This window comes from Tiliqua scincoides, chromosome 16 (assembly GCF_035046505.1).
Source record: "Tiliqua scincoides isolate rTilSci1 chromosome 16, rTilSci1.hap2, whole genome shotgun sequence".
Taxonomy (NCBI): Eukaryota; Metazoa; Chordata; class Lepidosauria; order Squamata; family Scincidae; genus Tiliqua; species Tiliqua scincoides.
In genome coordinates, this window is record NC_089836.1 from 7,582,565 (window position 1) to 7,602,511 (window position 19,947).

Genomic DNA, 19,947 nt, shown 5'->3' on the forward strand with positions numbered 1-19,947 from the left:
GGCGTGGCGTGGCCCGTGGCAACCACGCGCGAGGACACGCCCTTCGGGCCACGCCGCTTTCCGTCCGACGCGGCCCGTTGCCAAGGCGACGGCGGGGTGGCGCGGCCTGGTGAGCAGGAGGCGGCGGCGGGATGGAGTACACGGGCAGCACCTACCGCGGGGACACCGTCAACGGCAGGTGCGGGCGGCCGGGCAGCCCCCCACGCAGGGCCCGCTGGGCACCATCCTCATCCTCACCGCCTCGGGCAGAGTGGCAGCTGCCAATTAACTCTGATTATTAATACTTAATTAATAGCCGATACATAGTTAATTAGTGACAGTTTATTCTTTATAGTTAATAAATTGGCAGCTACTAAATTTTTATTCTTAATAGTTCATTAATTAATTAGTTATATTTATTAATGGCTAATTAATTAATACTTAATAAATTAACTATATATATAATTATATATAAAAACTGTATATATAATTAATTATATATATGTATAGTTAATACTTAATAAATTAACTATATATATAATTATATATAAAACTATATATATAATTAATTATATATATGTATAGTTAATTTATTAAGGATTAATTAATTAGCTATTAATAAATATCACACACATATATATAGTTTTTTAGATTTATATATAAAGAGAGAGAGGTTTATATATCTATATCTATCGATATATATAGATATAAGGGCAGCCCCTTATTAATTTAATAACACTAATGCATCAGTTAACAATAAATAAAAGTTCAATTCATTAATTAAGCAATACGCTTAATAGGCAATGTGTTACAGCCCCATCCCAGTCAGCTCTACTCAGAAACAAGTCCCATGAGAGGCAATTCGGCTTACTCCCAGGAAAGTGTGGACAGGATTGGGCTGTTAATAAATAACAGCAATAACAACAATAATTTATGAATGACACTCTTATGAATTTGATCCTTACGGTTGAGAAACGAATGGCAGCCTCTTATTAATTCATTAAACGTATTTACGGCAGCCCTATCCTATAACAGCCCAATCCTATCCACAGTTTCCTAGGAGTAAGCCTCATTGACACTAATGGGACTTACTTCTGAGTAGACATGCAGAGAATTGGGATCTTGGACAAGTTCAGGGATAGTATTTCTTAAATAAAAAAATTTATTTAACAAAGTTTCTTAAAATTTATTAGACATAATAAAATTTATCAATTAAATAAGTAGTGTAGAATCCTCACAGTGCAGCTCAGCAGTTCCCAAACATTTTAGCACCTGGACCCACTTTTTTAAATGACGCTTTATCAGGTCCCAACTAGCTTTAGGAGGCTTTTTTTTTAAAAAGGGTTTCACAACCAGCTGCTCGAGACTACAGTCCTATCCACCTTTACCTGGGAGTAAGCTCCATTGCCAGTAATGGGAGTTACTTCTGAGTCGGCATGCATAGGATTAGACTCCAAGTCTCTGTTTTTATCCTTCTTACTGCAGGGGTTGCAATCTGCCTTCTGGAGCAGCCCTGAAGGCCACTACCTGATTTATGAATGCCAGGCTTTTACAATGGTGATAGGGCAGCAGCGCTCCCCCCCCCCCAGCAGCAGCTTGCACACAGCATAATCTGCCCTGTCCGTTTTGCAGCCCACTGGTGGGTCCCAACCACAGTTTGGGAACCACTGGTATAGAAGTATAGTGGGGACTATACTACACCTGCTGTGCAGGTGAGGCAGAACCACCCCATGGTAGTCCATGAAAAGCTGCCCTGTTGCTTACACCTGAGGAGGCTCTCCTTACACCTGAGAAAGCTGGTGTATGGAGAGCCTCCTCAGGTGTAAGGAGAGCCTCCTTGGGTGTAAGCAGGCAGGGCAGCTGCCATGATCCTCCCCCCCTCCCCATGGACTAAGATGGGGTGGTTCTGCCTCAGCTGCCCAACATGTCCCTGTACTATAGCAAGATTAGAACTGTGTTGTTATTGTTATTATTGATTTTCACACAGTCAGACAGCTGTTGACTGGGTTGTTTTGTCAACATCGACAAGGACATCAAGTCCTTCCCAAGGACCTGGGATGCCAGGCTGGTTTTGAGGTTACAAATTTAGTCACAAAATATAAGCTGTTCCCAGTTAAGCTGCATTTTGTCATTGGTGAGGGTGGTTTTTGTGGCCCCAATGCTGTTCAGGTGCTCTTCAAGGTGTTTTGGAATTGCAATTATATTGCAACTAGGTTGTTGTTGTTCATATTACTTAGGTCTCCGGCTGAGAATTGTATCAGTTGCTCAACACTGCGTTTCATTTTTTTTTTTTAATAATGATGATGATGCCTGAAATTATGTGTAAATCCTGGGCGTGCTCCTGTCTTCCCAAGTTACGCAAGCAGAGCTGAGCTGGCCCTCAGGCACCAAGTGAAGACCTTTTATGAGTGCGTTCTTTTCAACCCCCTGGGTCCTTTTCTTGTGTGTTCGTTGTGTTCACCACCACCATGCACACCACTGCTTCAGATTTTCCATTTGGACTTTTTGCAGGTTGGAGGGCACTGGCGCTTACACCGTCCCAACAGAGACGAAATACGTTGGAGAAATGAAAGATGGGATGTTTCACGGCAAAGGAACTTTGCATTTTCCCAGTGGAAGCAAATACGAAGGGACCTGGGACCAAGGAATATCCATAGAGGTATGGCCGCAAGATCCCTACAGTACATTTTGGTGACCACCTTCTCCCACATGAACCTGCCCACGAGCTGCCTTGGTTCAGATGACTCCAGCTTTGCATTGCTGGCTACCAGAGAGAGAGAGAGTTATATGAATTATCACCCCCGTATAGCAGTTGAGGTTGAGACAAAGTTTGTGCCTGTTGTCTTGTGTGCTCCCTGGGGCATTTGGTGGACCACTGTGAGATACAGGAAGCTGGACTAGATGGGCCTTTGGCCTGATCCAGCGGGGCTCTCCTTATGTTCTTAAGGCCACCCAGTAAATTTGCAGCAGAGGTGCCCAATCCTAACTAACTTTCCAGCACCGAAGCAGCTGTGCCAATGGGGCACATGCTGTATTCTGTGCTGGGGAGGCAGTCTTCAAAGTGGGGAATGTTTGTTCTCTTGCCTCAGAGCTGCATTGCAGCTGCATCAGCCCTGGAAAGTTGGTTAGGACTGGGCTGTAGCCCATTTGTCACTGGTTTTCTTGTAAAGCACTTTGGAGCTGTTTTCCTAAATACCAGTAAGGATAAGTAAATCGCTAACTAACTGTGGAAGGTGCAAAGTGTTAGCAGTGAAAATATTTCAGGAGGGTGAGAGTGAGTGGGGGGTCCTAGAAAGTGTGGCTTCAGCCCTAGTCTTGGTTGGCTAGTGGCTCTCTCCTGGCTGGCCTGTGACTGTGAGCACCAGTTCAGATCTCACCCCAGAAGGTGGGGTTGGAGAGGATGCTGGTCTCTTCCTGCCCTACTTGCAGGCTTTCCAGAGTGGCCAGTCTGGAAACAGGATGCTGGAACCAGTTGGCCCCAGGGCTGTCCTTTATTTGCCCCGACAGGCAGGAATGTGATCTCTATGCTCAGAGTAGTCTGTTTCCATCCTGACGTTCAAACTTGCCTTCCAGGGGAAGTACACCTTTGCTGACGGTTTGGAGTACAAGGACAAGAACTGGCGTTACTGCGATGGCTACGACAGGAGGTTTTACACAGAAATCTGCAACGGTCTAAAGCCAGCAGGTACGGCCGCGATGAAGTCTGACGTGGAGTAAGCCAGCTCCCTTGCTGGGAAGAGGAGCAGTGGCCCGAGCAGATGTCCTGTGAGCCTCTGGGGCAGCAGGCCACTGCCTCCTTCTACCATGGCTGCTTGCCCCCATGCCCGTTTTGCCTACTCCCAGTTCCCACTGCTGTGTTTCCACAGGATGCTGTGCTTGCACCTTGCAGTCTGGTGCCCCCCAGTCCATCCTTTTCCAGCAGGAAACTTCCACTGTTCCCCTTAAGCCCCTCAAAGCTTCAAACCAGAGATCCTGATATTGCTTATCCCCTGATACAAAAGAACGTAAACTTCCACAAGGATCAATGTGAATTTCTGCATTTGGGTAGGAAAAACCAGAAGCACACATCAGGTTGGGGATACCTGCCTGAGCAATATGTGTGAATAAGATCTGGGCGTTTTGGTAGACAAAAAGCTAAGTATGAGCTGGAGCAAATTATTATTATTATTATTATTATTATTATTATTATTATTATTATTATTATTATTATTATTTTATTTTATTAATTTGTACCTTGCCTTTTTGCCCAACGGGCACACAAGGGGGCTAACAAACAATTTAAAAATACAACATGAAAAACAGTTAAAAACAGTTTACAATGATTAAAAAGCTAAAATGTGGCAAATGCGGCTCTAAGCTGCATCCACCGAAGTAGAGTATAGCAGTCACCAGAGGTAATGGCACTGCTGTATTCTGCTGTAGTCAGACCTCTCCTGGAGCACTGTGTCTGGTTCTGGACCCCACAGTTTAAGAGGGCTGTTGACAAAACTGGAGCAGATCTTGAGGAGGGCAGCTAGGATGATGTGCAGGCTGGAGACCGTGTCCTGTGAGGACAGGTTGAAGGGTATGAAGGTGAGGACAGTTAAGAGGGACGCAATAACTGTCTGTAAATCATTGAGAGGCTCTCTAACAGGAAGAATTTCCCGATGGTGCGAGCTGTTCAGTGGTGAACTGGCCTGCTTTGGAAGGTGGCAGGCCACCCATCATTGACAGCCTTTGGGCAGAGGCTGGATAGCCATCTATCAGGGATGTGGTAGTTGTGGACAAGTCTGCATTGGCAGGGGGATGGACTTGATGATCTCGTAGGGACCTTCTTGCTCTCTGATTATATGAAATAGTTATTGATTGAAATTAGCTATTCTCCTGCAAAGACCTGAATAGCTTTTTTTTTTTTTTTTGTAATTTGTTGTCTTCTTTAAAAAATCAATTCCAAGGCATTTCTCAGCTCACCAACCTGGATCCTCCTCGAGTCATCCCAAGAGGCTGCTACGACTGTGGCGAAGGCTTCTATAATCCCTCCACCAGAGTGGTTGTCGACTACCAACACCGGTTTCTGAGAAACGCAGGTATGGCCCACACCGGCCGTTCAGTTCTGACCCCTGCTCCTTTGGGAAGTTCTTGAGTTCTGTGGGGCACTGAGCACGCTGAGTTCCATAACACACAACCTGAAGTGTCATAGGGCCTGGTGGCACTTTGGCTGTGTAGTACTGGCCACAGGAAGCTGGGAATGGAGCAAAAGAGGAGGAAGTTTGGACGGGAGGAGAGCGATGGGCAAGAGCATCAGAGATCTTTTCAAATCCTTCTAGGCAGCTACTATGGGGCTGGTTTATATGTAATGCCGACCCATAGGCTTGCAAGGTCCCCTGGGGGCTGGGGATAAGAATAGGCCCTCAGTTTGGCCGTACTTGTCGTAAGAGGCGACTAAACAGCCACCGGGTAGATGGGACTCGTCAGCCTGGGAAGGCAGCTCCTCTGAGAGAAGGAAAACTCTGGTCCCAAACCTCCACTGCCTTGTGGCTACATCCAGTTAGGGAAGAGGCTTCAACCTCAAGGCAGTCAACCTCGAGTGGCAGTCAACCTCGAGGCAAAATCCGGAGCCGGAGTCCCTGAGGCAGTTCATGGCTGAACACAGTCACGTTCTGGCAACTCCTGCAACGCCGCTGGAACCAATCGTATTGGCCTCTGCCTTTCCATTGGACCATTTCAGCGACGTCAGCCTCGAGGCAAAATCATTGGACCATTTCAGCGACGTGGAGAGGGGGGATTTGCTGCATGGGTAACAGCCTATCCTCCATACCTACTTTACCTAGGCTTCGCGCACTGGAGAGGACACTGTTCCAGAACCACCATTCAGAGCGTGACACCATAGTCTTCCGAGACTGAAGGATGCCAACAACAAGGCTTGCAAGATCCCTGCCCTTTAAATGTTCTGCTTATTTAGTTACATCCTAGTTTGTTCTCAAACCATGATTTGCCATTACACACAAAACCATAAAGTGTGGTTTGTACCTACCTTACAAACTAGGATTGCTAATCAGAGTCTGAAGCTAGTTTGCAGTCCCATTTTTAGAGACAAGTACAAACCTTTGTTAACTGGCTCACATAGAACACCAGGCAGTGGTTTGCCGAAAACTCACTGCCATTCCTGGAGGGGGGGGGCAAAGCAGTAAGTTCCTTCAGGTGCTTTGATGCCTGTGTGAAGTGGCCCCTCTCCCTCCGCTCCCCTCTGAGAGTGAAAAAAGGGTGAGAGCAAAGCAGAGGGGACACCTCCACTTTGCTTTTGCAGTCACAGTTGGCTTGGAAGCCAAGGGGGAAGGGCCGCTTCACATGGGTGTCCCAACACCTGAAGAAACTTACTGCTCCCCCCCCCCTTTCAGGAACACCAGTGTGCAATCCACAACCTTGGCAACTTGAAAATTGGAGGGCTTGGCTGAAGAAACCCCACCAGTTTCTGGAGGGCTTCTGTCACCTTGGACCCCTGACCCTGGCTGCTCTTCAAAGTGTGCAGGCCTGAGCTGCCCGAAAATTGGTGGTGGCAGCACTGCTGCTGATTGGTTCTCAGCCCAGTCCCAACCTGCCTGTTGAAGACCCCTGCGCTGTGCCGCATGAGCTCATAGTGGCAGTAAGTGCTCAGAAGATGTCCTGTGCCACACAAGTGAATTTGTGGCACACAGTCTACTTTAAATGTGCTGGATGCAAATGGATCTAAACAGCTACTCGTGGCACTGTCCCAGAATCCTGGAATGCAGCGACTCTCCTGATGAGTGCGATAAGTAAGCACTTTCCTCAAACACAGGAACCGAGACAGATCAGCCCAGGCGGGAACGCCTAGGAATTCCATCAAAAGGGGGGGACCTGCGCTTTGAACTCTCCTTTTGTTACATTTTATTACTGTAAACTTATGCTGGTATCAGCCCTGATTAACTGGCCCATTGTATATATCTCCGTTTTGTAAAATGATTTTTGGGCCAAATGTCCAGGAGGGGCTGTTGCACTCCCCCCTTCCCCTCCCCAGGTTCTTCTCTGCAGAAGCTCCTTTGGAGGACATGGGTGTGAAGAGGGGATGTAGCTCAGGGGTCCGTCCCTTCCTTAAGGGCAGCAACACAACTGGAGGGGCCAGGCCTCGCCTGACATCAGAGGAACTCCAGCAGCCCCAAGAGAAGTCGTTGGAGGCGCAAGGCCACCAAGGTGACAAAATACACGGGGGCCGTGTGTGAAAGAAGCCAAACTAGGGGTCAGGAGCACAAGGGAACAGATCCAGGACTGCTCCTTGACAGGAAAGGCAGGAAGATCCCGTCGGGCTCCCGGCCAGGTCTTGGAAGCATCAAGAGCAGATGTCAGGAAGCATTCTGAAACCCCTGGCAGGTCTGCGGTGGTTATACCGCCTTCCTAAAGAGCTGGGTGTGAGCTGAGCTCTCTCTCTCTCTCTCTCTCTCTCTCTCTCTCTCTCTCTCTCTCTCTCTCTTATGTGTTTTATTCCCCCTCCCATCACAGGGTTTGTTGAAAAATAAAATCCTGCAGCCAACCCAGGCAATGCCACTTTCTAGAGAACGAAAAACATTGTTCTGAATAGGGAAAAAACAAGTCAGGAGGGGCGTGTTGATAAGTACAGTTGTTTGTATGTATATCACAGCGAATGGCCAAAGTGACATCTATGTACAAATTACTGTTTATTATTCAGCTTTCTATCCCTCCTTTCTTTGAGAGCATCTCGCAGCCCACACCACAAACTTAAAACAATCTTGAAAAGCATCATCAATTTTTTAAAACTCTGGTACGCAATTAACAGGCAGGCAGTGGACAGAAAAAGCCCATGTCAGCTGCAGGAAGGCCCCCCCCCCCCCCAAGACCAGCCGCCATCACTGCCACTGACCTCCTGAGTAAGCCAGGCTGTGCTGGCAGCTAGGCAGCGTCCTCTCAGAAGGGCGTTCCAGAGCATCAGCCAACAATCCCGTACGCGTTTCGTGAATGCCAAAGACAGGCCCCAGTCTGTGGACAAGCCCCAGTCACCATTAGGTGGCTGCCACTGGTGGGTTTTTAAGCACCCACCAAAGATATGAGTGGAATTATATCAAGTTCCACCTGTGAAGGTTGCCAAGTCTCCAGCAGTGACTGGACCGTCTGCACAAACCCAGGCACACCAGCGAACTCTGAGCCCCTCTCCACCCAATTTCTCAAGGAACTGCAGTGCTACAGAACTGCATGACTCTTCTGAGGATTGGTTCAGGCACCTCAGCAAGCTGGCACCTGTGCTGGGGCTGATCAGAAGCTGCCGCTCAGCGACACAGCCAGTCCTCTTCTGCATGCAGCACTTCCATGCAGAGATTAATTCCTGCCTGAGACACTGGAGAGCCCAGGCCAATCACTGGAGATCAAGGGTCTGCCTGTCTCAGGAGGGGGCAGCTTCCCATGCTCCTGACTTGCTCCAACAGAGCCTGCAGCCCAAGTCCTTCAGGATGACTTGGCCCCATCTCCTCCTCCCAGGCCCCATCCCATTGCTGGGAAGTAGAGAGCCTGAAAGGGGTAGGTATGACCTTAGATGCATCACCCAGGTGCATGGGCAGCTGGACTCCCCGGAGCATCAGACTTTTGGGGACTAGGACAACCGCCTCTCTGTGGAGTCCTGATTGGGGGAACATGCCTCAGGCTCCAGGTGTACCTGGCCTCAGGGACTCAGTAATGGCCTCCTGGCCTCTGCCTCTGCAGTCTGCATCTCCAGCTCGGCCGGCCCCCTTGCTTGAAGATGGGGTCTTGCCACCCCAGGTTGTGGAGGGGCCTCCTTTGCTTCAGTGATGTGCCCAGGATGCCAGGACGTTGGCTGGGTCCTTTCTTCTGCCTCTCCTGGGCTGGCACCCTCCCCACCCCGGCTCCCAAGAGCACACCTGGGCTTTTCACAAGCAGGCAGCACTGGAAAGTGGCTTTTCAGAGGCAGGACAATTCCGTCACTCGATACGCCCCTCGCCTTTCTCTCCCGGCCCTTCCAGATTCGGAGGAGGGCTGCCTCTGGCACACTGAAACTCTCGACTGCTCTTCAGAAGAAAAATAAGGCAAACGAGTTCTTACGGTGCCTTTTCACGGCGAAGTCTCTGGGTTTTGCTCCAGCACTGGAAGCCCTTTTGCCGCTGACGTTGTTTTTCTCCCAAGCCTGCTATGCTATAACTCTTTTGCTTTTGTGTATTTAATCATTGTGAATTATAAGCCGTGTGAAAAATTTTAGCTCTGGGGCATTTGCCAGATGGTTGATTCTGCTTTTTTTCGTGCAACAAAAGACATAATGTTTGTGGCAAGCCCCGAGAAATTGTGGGTAATCAGTGTATTCTTCAAGGAGTGGGCGCCAGACCTGTTTGCAAGAATTTTCAGCTTTGGCAGAAATTAATTGTGAGCACTTTAGTCTCTGCTCTTGGGCACAGAACAAGGCAAATTGCGATGATTGTTTTCCTGGGTTCCTTCGCTTTGAGGCAGCGTTAGTGAGGAGATGGGACTTTTCTTTCTTTGTGTGTGTGTGGACAGAATTCTGTTTGTTGCAAGTTCCCGATCATTTCCTGCCAGGCAAGCCAAGGGAGGACAGGTTTAAAAAAAAATACTGTAGGGCAGCCCCCAGGAAGTCACAGTGGGTCTGTAGGTTTGCATATATTAGAAGAAGTCAGGGAGCGGCCACATAGCTCCATGGTGGAGCACATGCTGTGCAGGCCTCCGTCCAGTTCCTGGCATCGCTAGTGGAGAGGTGGCCGGGTTGGGAAAGGGCTGTGCCTGCTGCATTGAGGAACCCCTGCTGGCCATTCAGAAGAGCATGTGCGAAGCTCTATGTGGGCAGAGGACTGGAGCTTCCTGTCGCTTTTTGGAACCTGTGGGGCTTGGTGGCAGTTTTGGGCGCACAGCTGTGGCCCAAAAGCATGGGGAGTGGTCCTTCCTGGAGGATGAGGCATCCAGGGGTGGCAGCTGTCACCCTCTCCATGCCATCTTTCTCCCATCTCTGGTTCAGGCTCACCTTCCAGGCAGTGCAGACAGGCACCTATGCCATTAAGAAAGGGCCCAAGAGTTGGTGACGGGGAGAACGCTCCTTGGCTTGGAGTGCCACTGCTATGCAGAGCAGCCCATAAGGCAGCTTCATGTGCTCAAAGATTCACAAATTTCATCCAAGATCTGGTGGTTCTGCCTGATTTCTGGACCCCAAAGTCGTGACTGCTGTGAAGCCTGGAAAGTTCCAATTCCAAATCGCTGCTTGCCAAGAAAAACCAGGAGTGTTTGGATTTCAATTCCTGCTGCTATTGTGCTTCTTGTGATGTTTCTTGTGATGTCAACAGCATTGGAGGTTGTGGTCATCCAAGCTGGGAAGTCCCTCATTCACCATCCATTTGGGAGGTGTGGATTTGATGGGACGGGGAAGCAAAAATGTCGCCTGTGGCCGTGAAGGTGAACTGGGTGCTTCCAGTTTCCACTCGTCATCGGCTTGGTGGCTCAGGCCAGGCCCCTGGGTCAGATGGAGGAGGTCTCCCAGAGCAGTCCCCTTCCCACCAGGAGAGTCCTGAAAATCATGACCACACCCCAAACTTTGTTTCTTTGAGTCTTCCCAGGAACAAGGATGTTTCTGTCTTTTCATACAAGTATCCACCAAACGTGCGGACCTTGGTGTGGCCTTCTTTATAGGTGTCCAGTGCACTGGACTGGCTGGGCATGGGGAGGAACATAAGAACATAAGAACAGCCCCACTGGATCAGGCCATAGGCCCATCTAGTCCAGCTTCCTGTATCTCACAGTGGCCCACCAAATGCCCCAGGGAGCACACCAGATAACAAGAGACCTCATCCTGGTGCTCTCCCCTACATCTGGCATTCTGACTTAACCCATTCCTAAAATCAGGAGGTTGCGCATACACATCATGGCTTGTACCCCATAATGGATTTTTCCTCCAGAAACTCGTCCAATCCCCTTTTAAAGGCGTCTAGGCTAGACGCCAGCACCACATCCTGTGGCAAGGAGTTCCACAGACCGACCACGCGCTGAGTAAAGAAATATTTTCTTTTGTCTGTCCTAACCCGCCTCTTTCACCTTCAGCCCTGCCTCTGCTTTGTTCTTTTTTGTTACAGTTTCTGTCCTGTGGCTGGGAGTGGGGGGGCTGAGTAAGCCCAGCCCTCCATCAGGCCCAGCAGCTCTCCCTGCCTTCTGTGCTTGGGCAGTCTCAGTGCAGTCTCAGTGAAGCGGAGTCCGCTGCAGTCTCAGTGAGGCTGAATTCGTGACACCCAGCTAGGGTGGTGAGTGGGGAGGACCAGGAGATGGAGGAGACAGAGGCTGGATTTCCAACACCAGCATCTTAAGCAGTGCCACCCCTGCCTCCCATGAGCCAGAGTGGCCGGGGCAAGCATTGCACAGTCCCAGGACCCTGCCTTCATTGCTTTGGATTGGGTGCCATGCTTCTAATGGGGAGAGAGCAATGACACCTTGTGCCTTCAGGCCTCCGTCCTGACCTTGCAGCTCTGACTCAGTGCAGTTGCGTTTTCTCTGGAAAAGCAAGGAGCTAAGAACCTGCGTGCTTTTGCACGAGTTGGCATTCACCTGCGCTCAGTCCACTTCTCTGTGCTGCTGCCCAGAAGGACTTTCTTGTTCTCCTGCATCTGCAAAGTCTCCTGGCAAACCGGCTCCCTCTCTTGTGTGAATCGGGGCCACCACTGTGGAAGGCAGGCAGTGGAGACAGAGGGAACTTGCCCAAGAGGGATGAAAGCCCTGCACTGGTGTGATTTTTCTCACCCACAATGTGGAGAGCTGCCTAATTACAGCAGGGCGATAATTTCCCGTTGATTAAAGAGTATTTGTATTCTCTTCCATCCACCCCATCTCCACTTTTTTTTTTAGGGGAAATCACATCTGAAGGTGAAGTCTTTGGCGCTCGTATTAATATAGCCCAACAATTGCTGCTTCTCCCCCACCCCAAAAGGGAAAAATCATAATTACAGCGTGCCCGTCTGGGCGTGCTAATCAAACACCGGGGCTTTAATTCTGTTTTAAATATGGATGAAATGCAACTCTCCAGGCTCACCCTGGTATTGCAGGGTGACGGAAGCTGCCGGCGACGGCACTGAGGGGACCGGCCCGTGGCTTTAACAAGCAGCTGCCGCCAAATGCCTGATCGGCATCTGTGATTTAAATTGTTAGCTGCACAGTCAGGTAGAGTGTAAAAAGGGTGGTCGAGAGGCTGTTAAGTCCCTGGCCGCCAATTACGAACAATCAGGGAGGAGCCTGGAGGCTCATTCAGCACAATAAACCCAGTTTGTCTTGTTTCAGGGGTTACCTCTGAAGAGGCTGCAGCTGCACTGACTCAAATACCCGACAACCACAGTGATTATCAGGCAGGCAGCCTCCTCTTTTAGGGTGGCAAAAGTAGGCTGAGCCCAGCGTCACTTAACTCTTTCACTTCTAATAGGTTTTGTCCATTTTGCACAGACCGTGGTGGGGGGGCTGCTGTGCCTTAGGAGCTGCCCTGGGGAGGTTCTGGCCAGCGCAGGCTCAGCCCAAGGCACACACAGGAAATGCCACCAGAGGCCCTAAGGCTGCAGTCTTCGACCAGCTGGGCATCCCTCATCCGGAATTCTGAAATCCAAAATATTCCGAAAACCGTAACTTGGTTGAGCGTCGACATGATGCCACAAGTGGAAAATTCCACACCTGACCTTACGTGACAAGTCGCACAACATGCACAAAACTATTTTAAAAATATTGTGCGGAATTGCCTTCAGTTCTGTATGAGGTGCGTGTGTAACATAAATGAATCCAGTGTTTGGATTTGGGTCCCACCCCCAAGAGCTCATGAGGTATATGCAGGTATTCCAAAACACTTCTGGTCCCAAGCACTTTGGATAAGGGATGCCTGACTTCTGCACACTTTCCTGGGAGTAAGACGAGCACAACTGGGTAAGACCAAAGTTCTGTCTGATCCAGCCCAGTTCTTTCAGGTCCTTGGCTTAGTTCAGCACCTTCCTCTTCTCCACAGAGGCCAACTCAGGCAGCCCCACAGCCAGCGTATGAGGGCAGCCGTTGAACCCTAATGGCTGTTATCCCACTCTGAGCAACAGAGGCCCCACAGAGGCTGTGGTGCCTAACAGCCGTCGATGGGACATAACTGGAAGCAGCCGTCTCTGCTTTGATCACTGTGGATCAGGAGAGGCCTTGCTCCCAACTCCCTCAAGAAGGGAGCCTGGCAAATGCCTCATTCTTCTGCTCAGAATGATGTCCCTGTGGCCAGCAGGACTGCTTGTTAAATGCCTGGCTTTGTTCAATGTGAGCACACCTTTGCCTTCCCATTGGGTACTCTGCCCAGGCAGAAGCGAGTGAATCCCTGGGGCACAACATCACCCCTTTCCGCAGCTGTTCACAAGCACGTCTCTGTGGCCCGCAGAGGCCTTTTTGGGTTACTAGAACAACGGCCCTTGCTGATCCACGATCCAGTCCTCAGAGCCCTGCTGTCCAGGCAGGGATCTTTGATGTCCCTGTATAATGAATGAGACCGCCCAGCTCAGCAGGTTTAGAAGCAGTCTTTGTGTATCTCAGGCAGAGCAGAGGCCACTCTGGGCCTTGCGGCCCCAGGTTCTAGTGCTGGAAGTGGGTAGACCAGAGATACACAACAGCCCCAGTCTGGCAGGGAAAGGCTGCCCCCTTTGTAAATAAATTGTTTTTTCTCAGCCGTTGTTTTTTCTCTGTCGCAGCCTCTTGAGAGGCTTGTATCTTACAAACCATGCCTGCAACGTCCCCTTCCACAGCTCTGCAGTTTAAATGCCAGTGGAAGGCCATGTTTTGTTTTCAGAAGCTTCTGAATGAGTATCCAGAATTGTTCTCGAAGGCAGCTTCTCTTCTGTTGACAGTAAACGCCTGTAGCAGGACGTGTATGTTCAGGTTATGTTTCTGCTATCCCCATTCCCACTTAATGTATGCCGCCGTTTGCTTATTTCAGCAGGGAAAGGCGGGGCAAAAGCCACTTAAATAAGGGGTGTCGAGACCCTCAGCAGTCCAGATCCCTGCCCAGCCATTCAGTTCACTGGAGAGCCCTGGGCCAGTCACCACCTCCGAGCCCAGCCTTCCTAGTAGGGTTGCTGTGAGAATGAAATGTGGAACGTTGATGCACATCATTCTGAGCTCCTTGGAGGAAGGCCACCATGACGAATAGCACAGATGTTTAAAAAGTTGTGGTTGTGTGGGGTGCAGAATGTTAATGTGGGTAAACAAATTAATCTGTCCTTTCCAGTAATTCAGGGCCCATGAGAAGGGGTGCAGGGATAAATTGTACCCAAGCCCAGAGTAAAAAAGGGGGGCCTGAAAGCCAGAGGAGGGGAGCTGGATATTTCCTGGGATCACAGAAAATGTTTGCGTATATTGCGTGAAGACCGGCATTCACATTTGGTGTCAGCCTACGTAGTTTTATATATCATAATTCCGAGTAATGATGATCCAACGATCGTATGAAATTAGGATCCAGTGGAGAAAGAAAGGGGCCCAAAGAAACTGTGATAAAATTCCTCCCAGAGACCCTGCAGTAATTTGTTGCTAACTTTCGAGCTGCACATTGTGTGAGGAAATTCCCCTGCCCCAGTCAGGCAGGAGTGGGGGGCTTGCGTAGGAAATCGCCCTGATGGGTTTTGCCCCGAAACGTGTGCTTGGCTTCCAAGAGTTTGATTCTGAGCGAGGCTGCGAGGCTGGCTGAGCTTATCGGGAAGCGAGTCCCGATGAAACGCACAGAGTGGAACTCCCGAAGAGCGCGGCTAGCATGAGGGCGTTAACATTTAGCCGCACTCCACTAAGACAGAGCTCTGTGTTTTGTTGTTGTTGGAGTGACAATGGAAGCCCTGCCTGTCAAGACTGCCATCCCAGGACGACAAGTCCCTCACTACCTTGACATCGTGCAGTGCTTCGCAGGCACGGATACGGGGTTGGGACCTAATTTGATCAGAAGACTAAATAGCAGGGCTTCAAGCTTTAATTGGTTTAATCGGTAGACTAATCGACTAATGCTTCAGTTGATTAATTAGCGAGGGGCAGTCTTAATTGGCGGGTCTGTCAATTAGAGACACATTTCTTTCAGGACCGTTCTGCAGGTCACTGCGAGCAAGAGGGAAGGAAAGACAGAATAAATGCCGTCGTCTTTCCTTCTACGTTCAGTTATTAACAACACGGTCTCGTGCGTTTTTTCCTGGAAGTCCTGCCATGTTCCGTGTGCCTCGGATTGCAGTGTAAATTGTCACATCGGTGCGTACTTCCTTTCCTATCCCAAACAAAAGTACCTATTTTGTGATATTGACCATATGCAAAATGATTTAAATTAAATCATTAGAAGGTAGATTAAATTGGCTGAACACACTCCTAATGGTTGACAGCTGCACTGAAAAATACTTTCATATGCTACCCAAAATACTGGTTACTTTTTATTGTCTCCAAGGCCTGCAGGTGTTTTGATTTCCCCAAATTCTCTTTTTTAAATTTGTTTTCTTCCCATTCTGTCTGACTTTTCCCCCCAAATAATTTTCAGGCCCTCTGCTTATTTGATCCTTGCCAGAAAGGATTGTGCCCCAGTTGCTTGCAGTAAGTGCTTGGCGGGGCAGATCCTTTGAAGGCACACTTGCTTATTTTGCCAAAAATAAAAATAAAAAATAAAAAATGCACCAGCAAGGAGGGCTCCTGATACAATAATTCAGGTTGATGTTTCCTTTGTCTCCCTCCTTTCAGATGACGATGAGCACGAGTGGATTATTAGGACCTGCCGGAAAGGCTGGGACGAGATCGTTGGGTTTCAGAAGAAAAAGCCAGCCCCTTCGGGGAAGCCGGAGACTCAGGCTCCCCACGGAAGCCTTTAACTTCTCCGCGCAAGGACCCAGCCCTCTATAATTTCTACATTAAGGTAGTTTTTGTTACCTTTGCTAACAAAATAAAACGTAAAGCCTCACTTCATCAGCTGCATCGAGTGTAGATTGTGCCACTAATCACCCTATACTTACTCTAATATTCCCCATGAGGTGTGCAGCGGAGCACGGCTTTTTGTACCTGCCCTCCACACACAAAAGCATTCGCTCCAAGGACCACCTCACCGTCTCTCAGCACCCCATTATACTCCTCGCTGCACTCACACACCCACCAGCGGCAGTGGATTCTTCTCCCTGCGCTAATTGGCTGTCGCAGCTCTGCTCACAACTCCTGAGCTCCGGAACCCCGTTTTGAACGGCTCGTTTGCTGAGGGGAGAACAAGACATTTCCCTTGAGCGAGCAACAAGCAGCAGCTTTCTGTGCAAAAGACCACAGGGCAGGTTGGCGCTGGGTCGCCAAGAAGCCTCTCAGAAACAAAAGGGGACCGCACCATTTCCTTGATGTAAGTGCCAGCACTTGGACTTGCGTTTACTTTATTTATTACACAATTAAGACATGTACAAAGCACAACAGTAAAAGGAGGTAACAAAACAGACGTTGATTTTACAAAAAAAAAAAAAGTGCTTTACAATTTTTTAATTTTTTTTCTCTTTCTTTCTCTCTTTTTAAATAAATACTGGTCTGAACTGCCTGCCCTTCCAAAAGGGGTTTTTCCACCACTGTCGCCAAGACATGCACAATTGCCACATGCTACAAACAAAACAATCAGCTCTTTTTCAAGACAAACTTGGCTAAATGTCTCCAGCTGGCCTCGCCTTGCGCAGATCGTTTGTGGGTGTCTCTGCCGTTTGTCAGCCCTGGAACCCGAGTCCATCCCGTGGCCCTAAGCCCTCCGTGTTCTGAAGTGTGACACCAATCTCAGCTGAAACGGGGGGGTGGCACAGCTCTGGCTTTCAAAACTCCTGCTACCTACATAAATTACACAAATCAAGCATATTTGCATACATTGACATGATTTGTTCTCCTTTTGCCAAGGAGTGGCAGGGAGCAAGGCCTGACCCCAAAGTCACTCCTCAACTAATGCACTGGAAATCCTTCTCAGTCCCTGTTCTGACTTCTCCACTTTCATAAGATTTCACCTGCTCAGTCTTAAGGGCTACAAACTTGAGCTTTTAAAACTGAAATGTGTTTCCAGGAAGCTCACTTCTGTGAACCTCACCACAGTCCGCATTTGGATAGAAGTTTGTACAGCCCTGTCGAGGCTATTATCTGCTGGCACCGCTAAAGACTCTTAAGATTAGCTAAGCCAGTGGGAGTTTAAGCCAATATGATGGGGAAAAACCCCGGAGAGGCACCGCCTGTTGGTGTCAACAATACTGCGCTAGGTGGGCCAAAGTCCTGACTTGGTAAATGGCAGCTACCTGTGCTGCAGGAGGGGTGGAAAAGGACTTCACAAGCAAGGGCTGGCTTTTTCAGTCCACAGCAGGTTCTCAGCCCTTGCTTGGCTAGAGCTCCACATGTCCTCATCAGACAGGACCTGCTGCCCACCTGGACCTGTTGGTCTCCTTTTCTTGCACCCCATAGATAGAGGCGTTTGAAACCTGTGTCATTGATGTTACTTAGCCCATCGTATTCACTAAGACTTAGGGCACAATCCTAACCAACTTTCCAGCACTGACATAGCTGTGTGAATGCAGCATGCCCTGCATCCTGCAGTGGGAAGCAGTCAAGGGGGGCCTCCTCAAGGTAAGGGCATGTTTGCTACCTTACTTTGGGTCTGCATTGCGGCTAGGTCAGTGCTGGAATATTGGTTAGGATTGCGCCCTTTGGTTGTAAACCTATCTTACCAGAGACAAGCACCTCTACCCATAGAACCTGCCTGGTAATTATTAAGTGAGCTTTTGTTCAGAACAATAATCTTTAAAGATCTCTAAAGATCTAGACATGGAAGATGACCTGAGATAAGGTTTTGTCCAGCACCACCAGTCTGTGTGTGAAACCCACCAGCCAACGAAGTTGCTGGGCTAAAGGAACAAGAGATTTCACATTCTTGGGATAGTTGTTTGTTTTCCATGCACTTCACAGAGCTAAATGATGAAGTGCTTCCAGTTTTGCAAAAACCGCTGGAGCAAAACTTGGCAGAGCCCACATTCTCAAGTGACTTCCTGACATTCATGAAGGAAACCTGGCCCAAGGCTTCAGTGAGAAGGCAGGGAGTGGTGGTGGTGGTGGCATCACAACAGTTCTCACTGTAGATTTATCTGCCTACCACTGTCTGTCCTGCACCGGCCCTCTTCTCACCTCTGGGCTGCTTGGTTAATTGGGCCATACGAACACAGCCGGCAGTCCTTCTCCCATGGGGTAAATAGCTCGGGGTGGGGATTGAACCGATCCCCAATACAATTTGGGCCTTTTAGAAACCCCAAAATAGAATCAGAGGTGCAGTCTCAGATCTCCTGACATCAGGCCTAACTGGCCTGTGGTGTGTGCCTGATCTGGGTCTGTCACAAAGGCTAAAACAGAGACATGTGGAGAAGCAAGATGAGGATCTTTTTTCTCCCCTTACCACCACCTTCCTCGCCAGGCGTGGGCGTGGAATAATTGCTTCCCCTTGGTGTCAAGGTCAGAGACCCTGTGCTTTCCAAAATCTTCTCTGCAGCTTCCTAATCAGAGCCAATCCCAGAGGCTGCTGCTTGGAGTACTCCGAGTGGCCCTGCCAGGCCTAACAAGGCAGGGGCCACCTGGAGTAGCAGGCAGCTGTTCACTCCAGTGCCTGCTCTGAGCCCCCCAACAGCTGCATCGACTGTGGAGGGCCTGTGCTGCTGGAACACCCCCCCCCCCCGACAGTGAAGACTAGGTGCACGGAAACAGAGGTCCTACCCACCAGGGAGCTGAGGGAACAGTCCTGTGCCTTTGAATCAGCTGCACTGCAGGACGGGGGCCCTCACAATGGGATTACCCACCCAGGTCCAAGTAGCAGATCCAGTGAAATAGGGCACAAGGGCCGTTCTGACATACATTAATATAGGGCCAGTCTGCCTGCCTGTGAATTTGGCACTCACCTACAGGTAGCTGCTGCCAGCTGGAGTCGGCCAAGCTGGTGCTGGTGTCGCTGCGGCAGTGTCAGAGCACTGAACTAGGATCAGGGAGGCACAGGTTCAAATCTCCACTCAGCCAGGATTGGGGCCTTTGGTTTCCCTCACTCTACCCTGGCTCACTGGGCTGTTGAGGAGCATCAAGGGGGTGATTCCATGTTTGCTGTCCTGACCTTCTTGGAGGAAGGATGTTGGCAATAACGTGACGTGCTGTAGACCCTGATCTGACTCACTGAATCCTGATCGCAGAAGCTCTTCCTGAAAACTGCAGGTGCCATTGAAAGGAGGGGGGGGGGAATCATTTAAAATTCCAGTTTTGCCAACCATCTTTGCATTGAAAACAAAAAAGAGCTCAGGCTCCTGGCCAGCCCGGCTCCTAAACGTTCGATGCAGACACTAAGGAATGTGCGTGTTCTCTCGGATCCATGCAGGGATTCGATACCTAAAAAATATGATTTGGGTTCCTCATAATTGGAAAGATTCCCCCCCCTTCAGTGGTGGGCACTTAGGTTAGCGGCGCCTGTGGAGTTCGGCGATGGCCTAGAATGGATGCTTCTGAAATGGATTTGCCTGTGTTTGGTTTCAGGACCGCAGAGCACGTCGTTTAGACTCTTCACCAAATACCGCCTTTCAACCGAGGAGTATGCGGGCAATTTCCTGCTGGCGCCTTCAAAAGATCAGAGGGTCGGTCGAAAAGTTTTTGAAAGGGACCAGGCCAGAGAGTCCTTGATGTTGAAGCTCTACTGAATGGAAGAGCATCGCCTCACTCCTACCCCCCCCCCCGAGAGAAAGGACATGGTGGCCTCCAGGTTTCTCAACAAAGGCAGCACACAAACCAGTCCGTGGACTGGACTCCTTAAATCAACGTCGATCAGTGTGCAAGGGTGCCAACGTCAACCAGGGTGTCTCCAGTTTCTTATCTCAGTCTAGATCATGGGTGGCAGAGAGAGACACCCCCAGTTGGGCCTCCCAAGAACCCCTTATCAGCTTCAGGATCAACAGCACATGTCAGTGGGTGCCACGGCCGAAG

The 19,947-nt window shown here is 49.6% G+C and overlaps 1 protein-coding gene across 2 annotated transcripts; it reads left to right on the top strand.

Annotated features, from left to right (window-relative positions):
• The first annotated feature begins 100 nt into the window (after positions 1–100).
• MORN5 (MORN repeat containing 5) lies at positions 101–19,577 on the top strand. 2 transcript variants are annotated; one of them, XM_066610684.1, is made up of 6 exons: positions 101–178; positions 2,491–2,638; positions 3,553–3,664; positions 4,914–5,045; positions 15,688–15,859; positions 19,504–19,577. In XM_066610684.1, the coding sequence occupies exons 1-5, from the start codon at positions 132–134 to the stop codon at positions 15,813–15,815; spliced, it is 567 nt and encodes a 188-aa protein (XP_066466781.1). In that variant the 5' UTR covers positions 101–131; the 3' UTR covers positions 15,816–15,859; positions 19,504–19,577. The 2 variants fall into 2 exon arrangements, with proteins under 2 accessions (XP_066466781.1, XP_066466782.1); XM_066610685.1 differs by lacking the exons at positions 15,688–15,859; positions 19,504–19,577 and adding an exon at positions 7,474–7,550.
• The last annotated feature ends 370 nt before the right edge of the window (positions 19,578–19,947 follow it).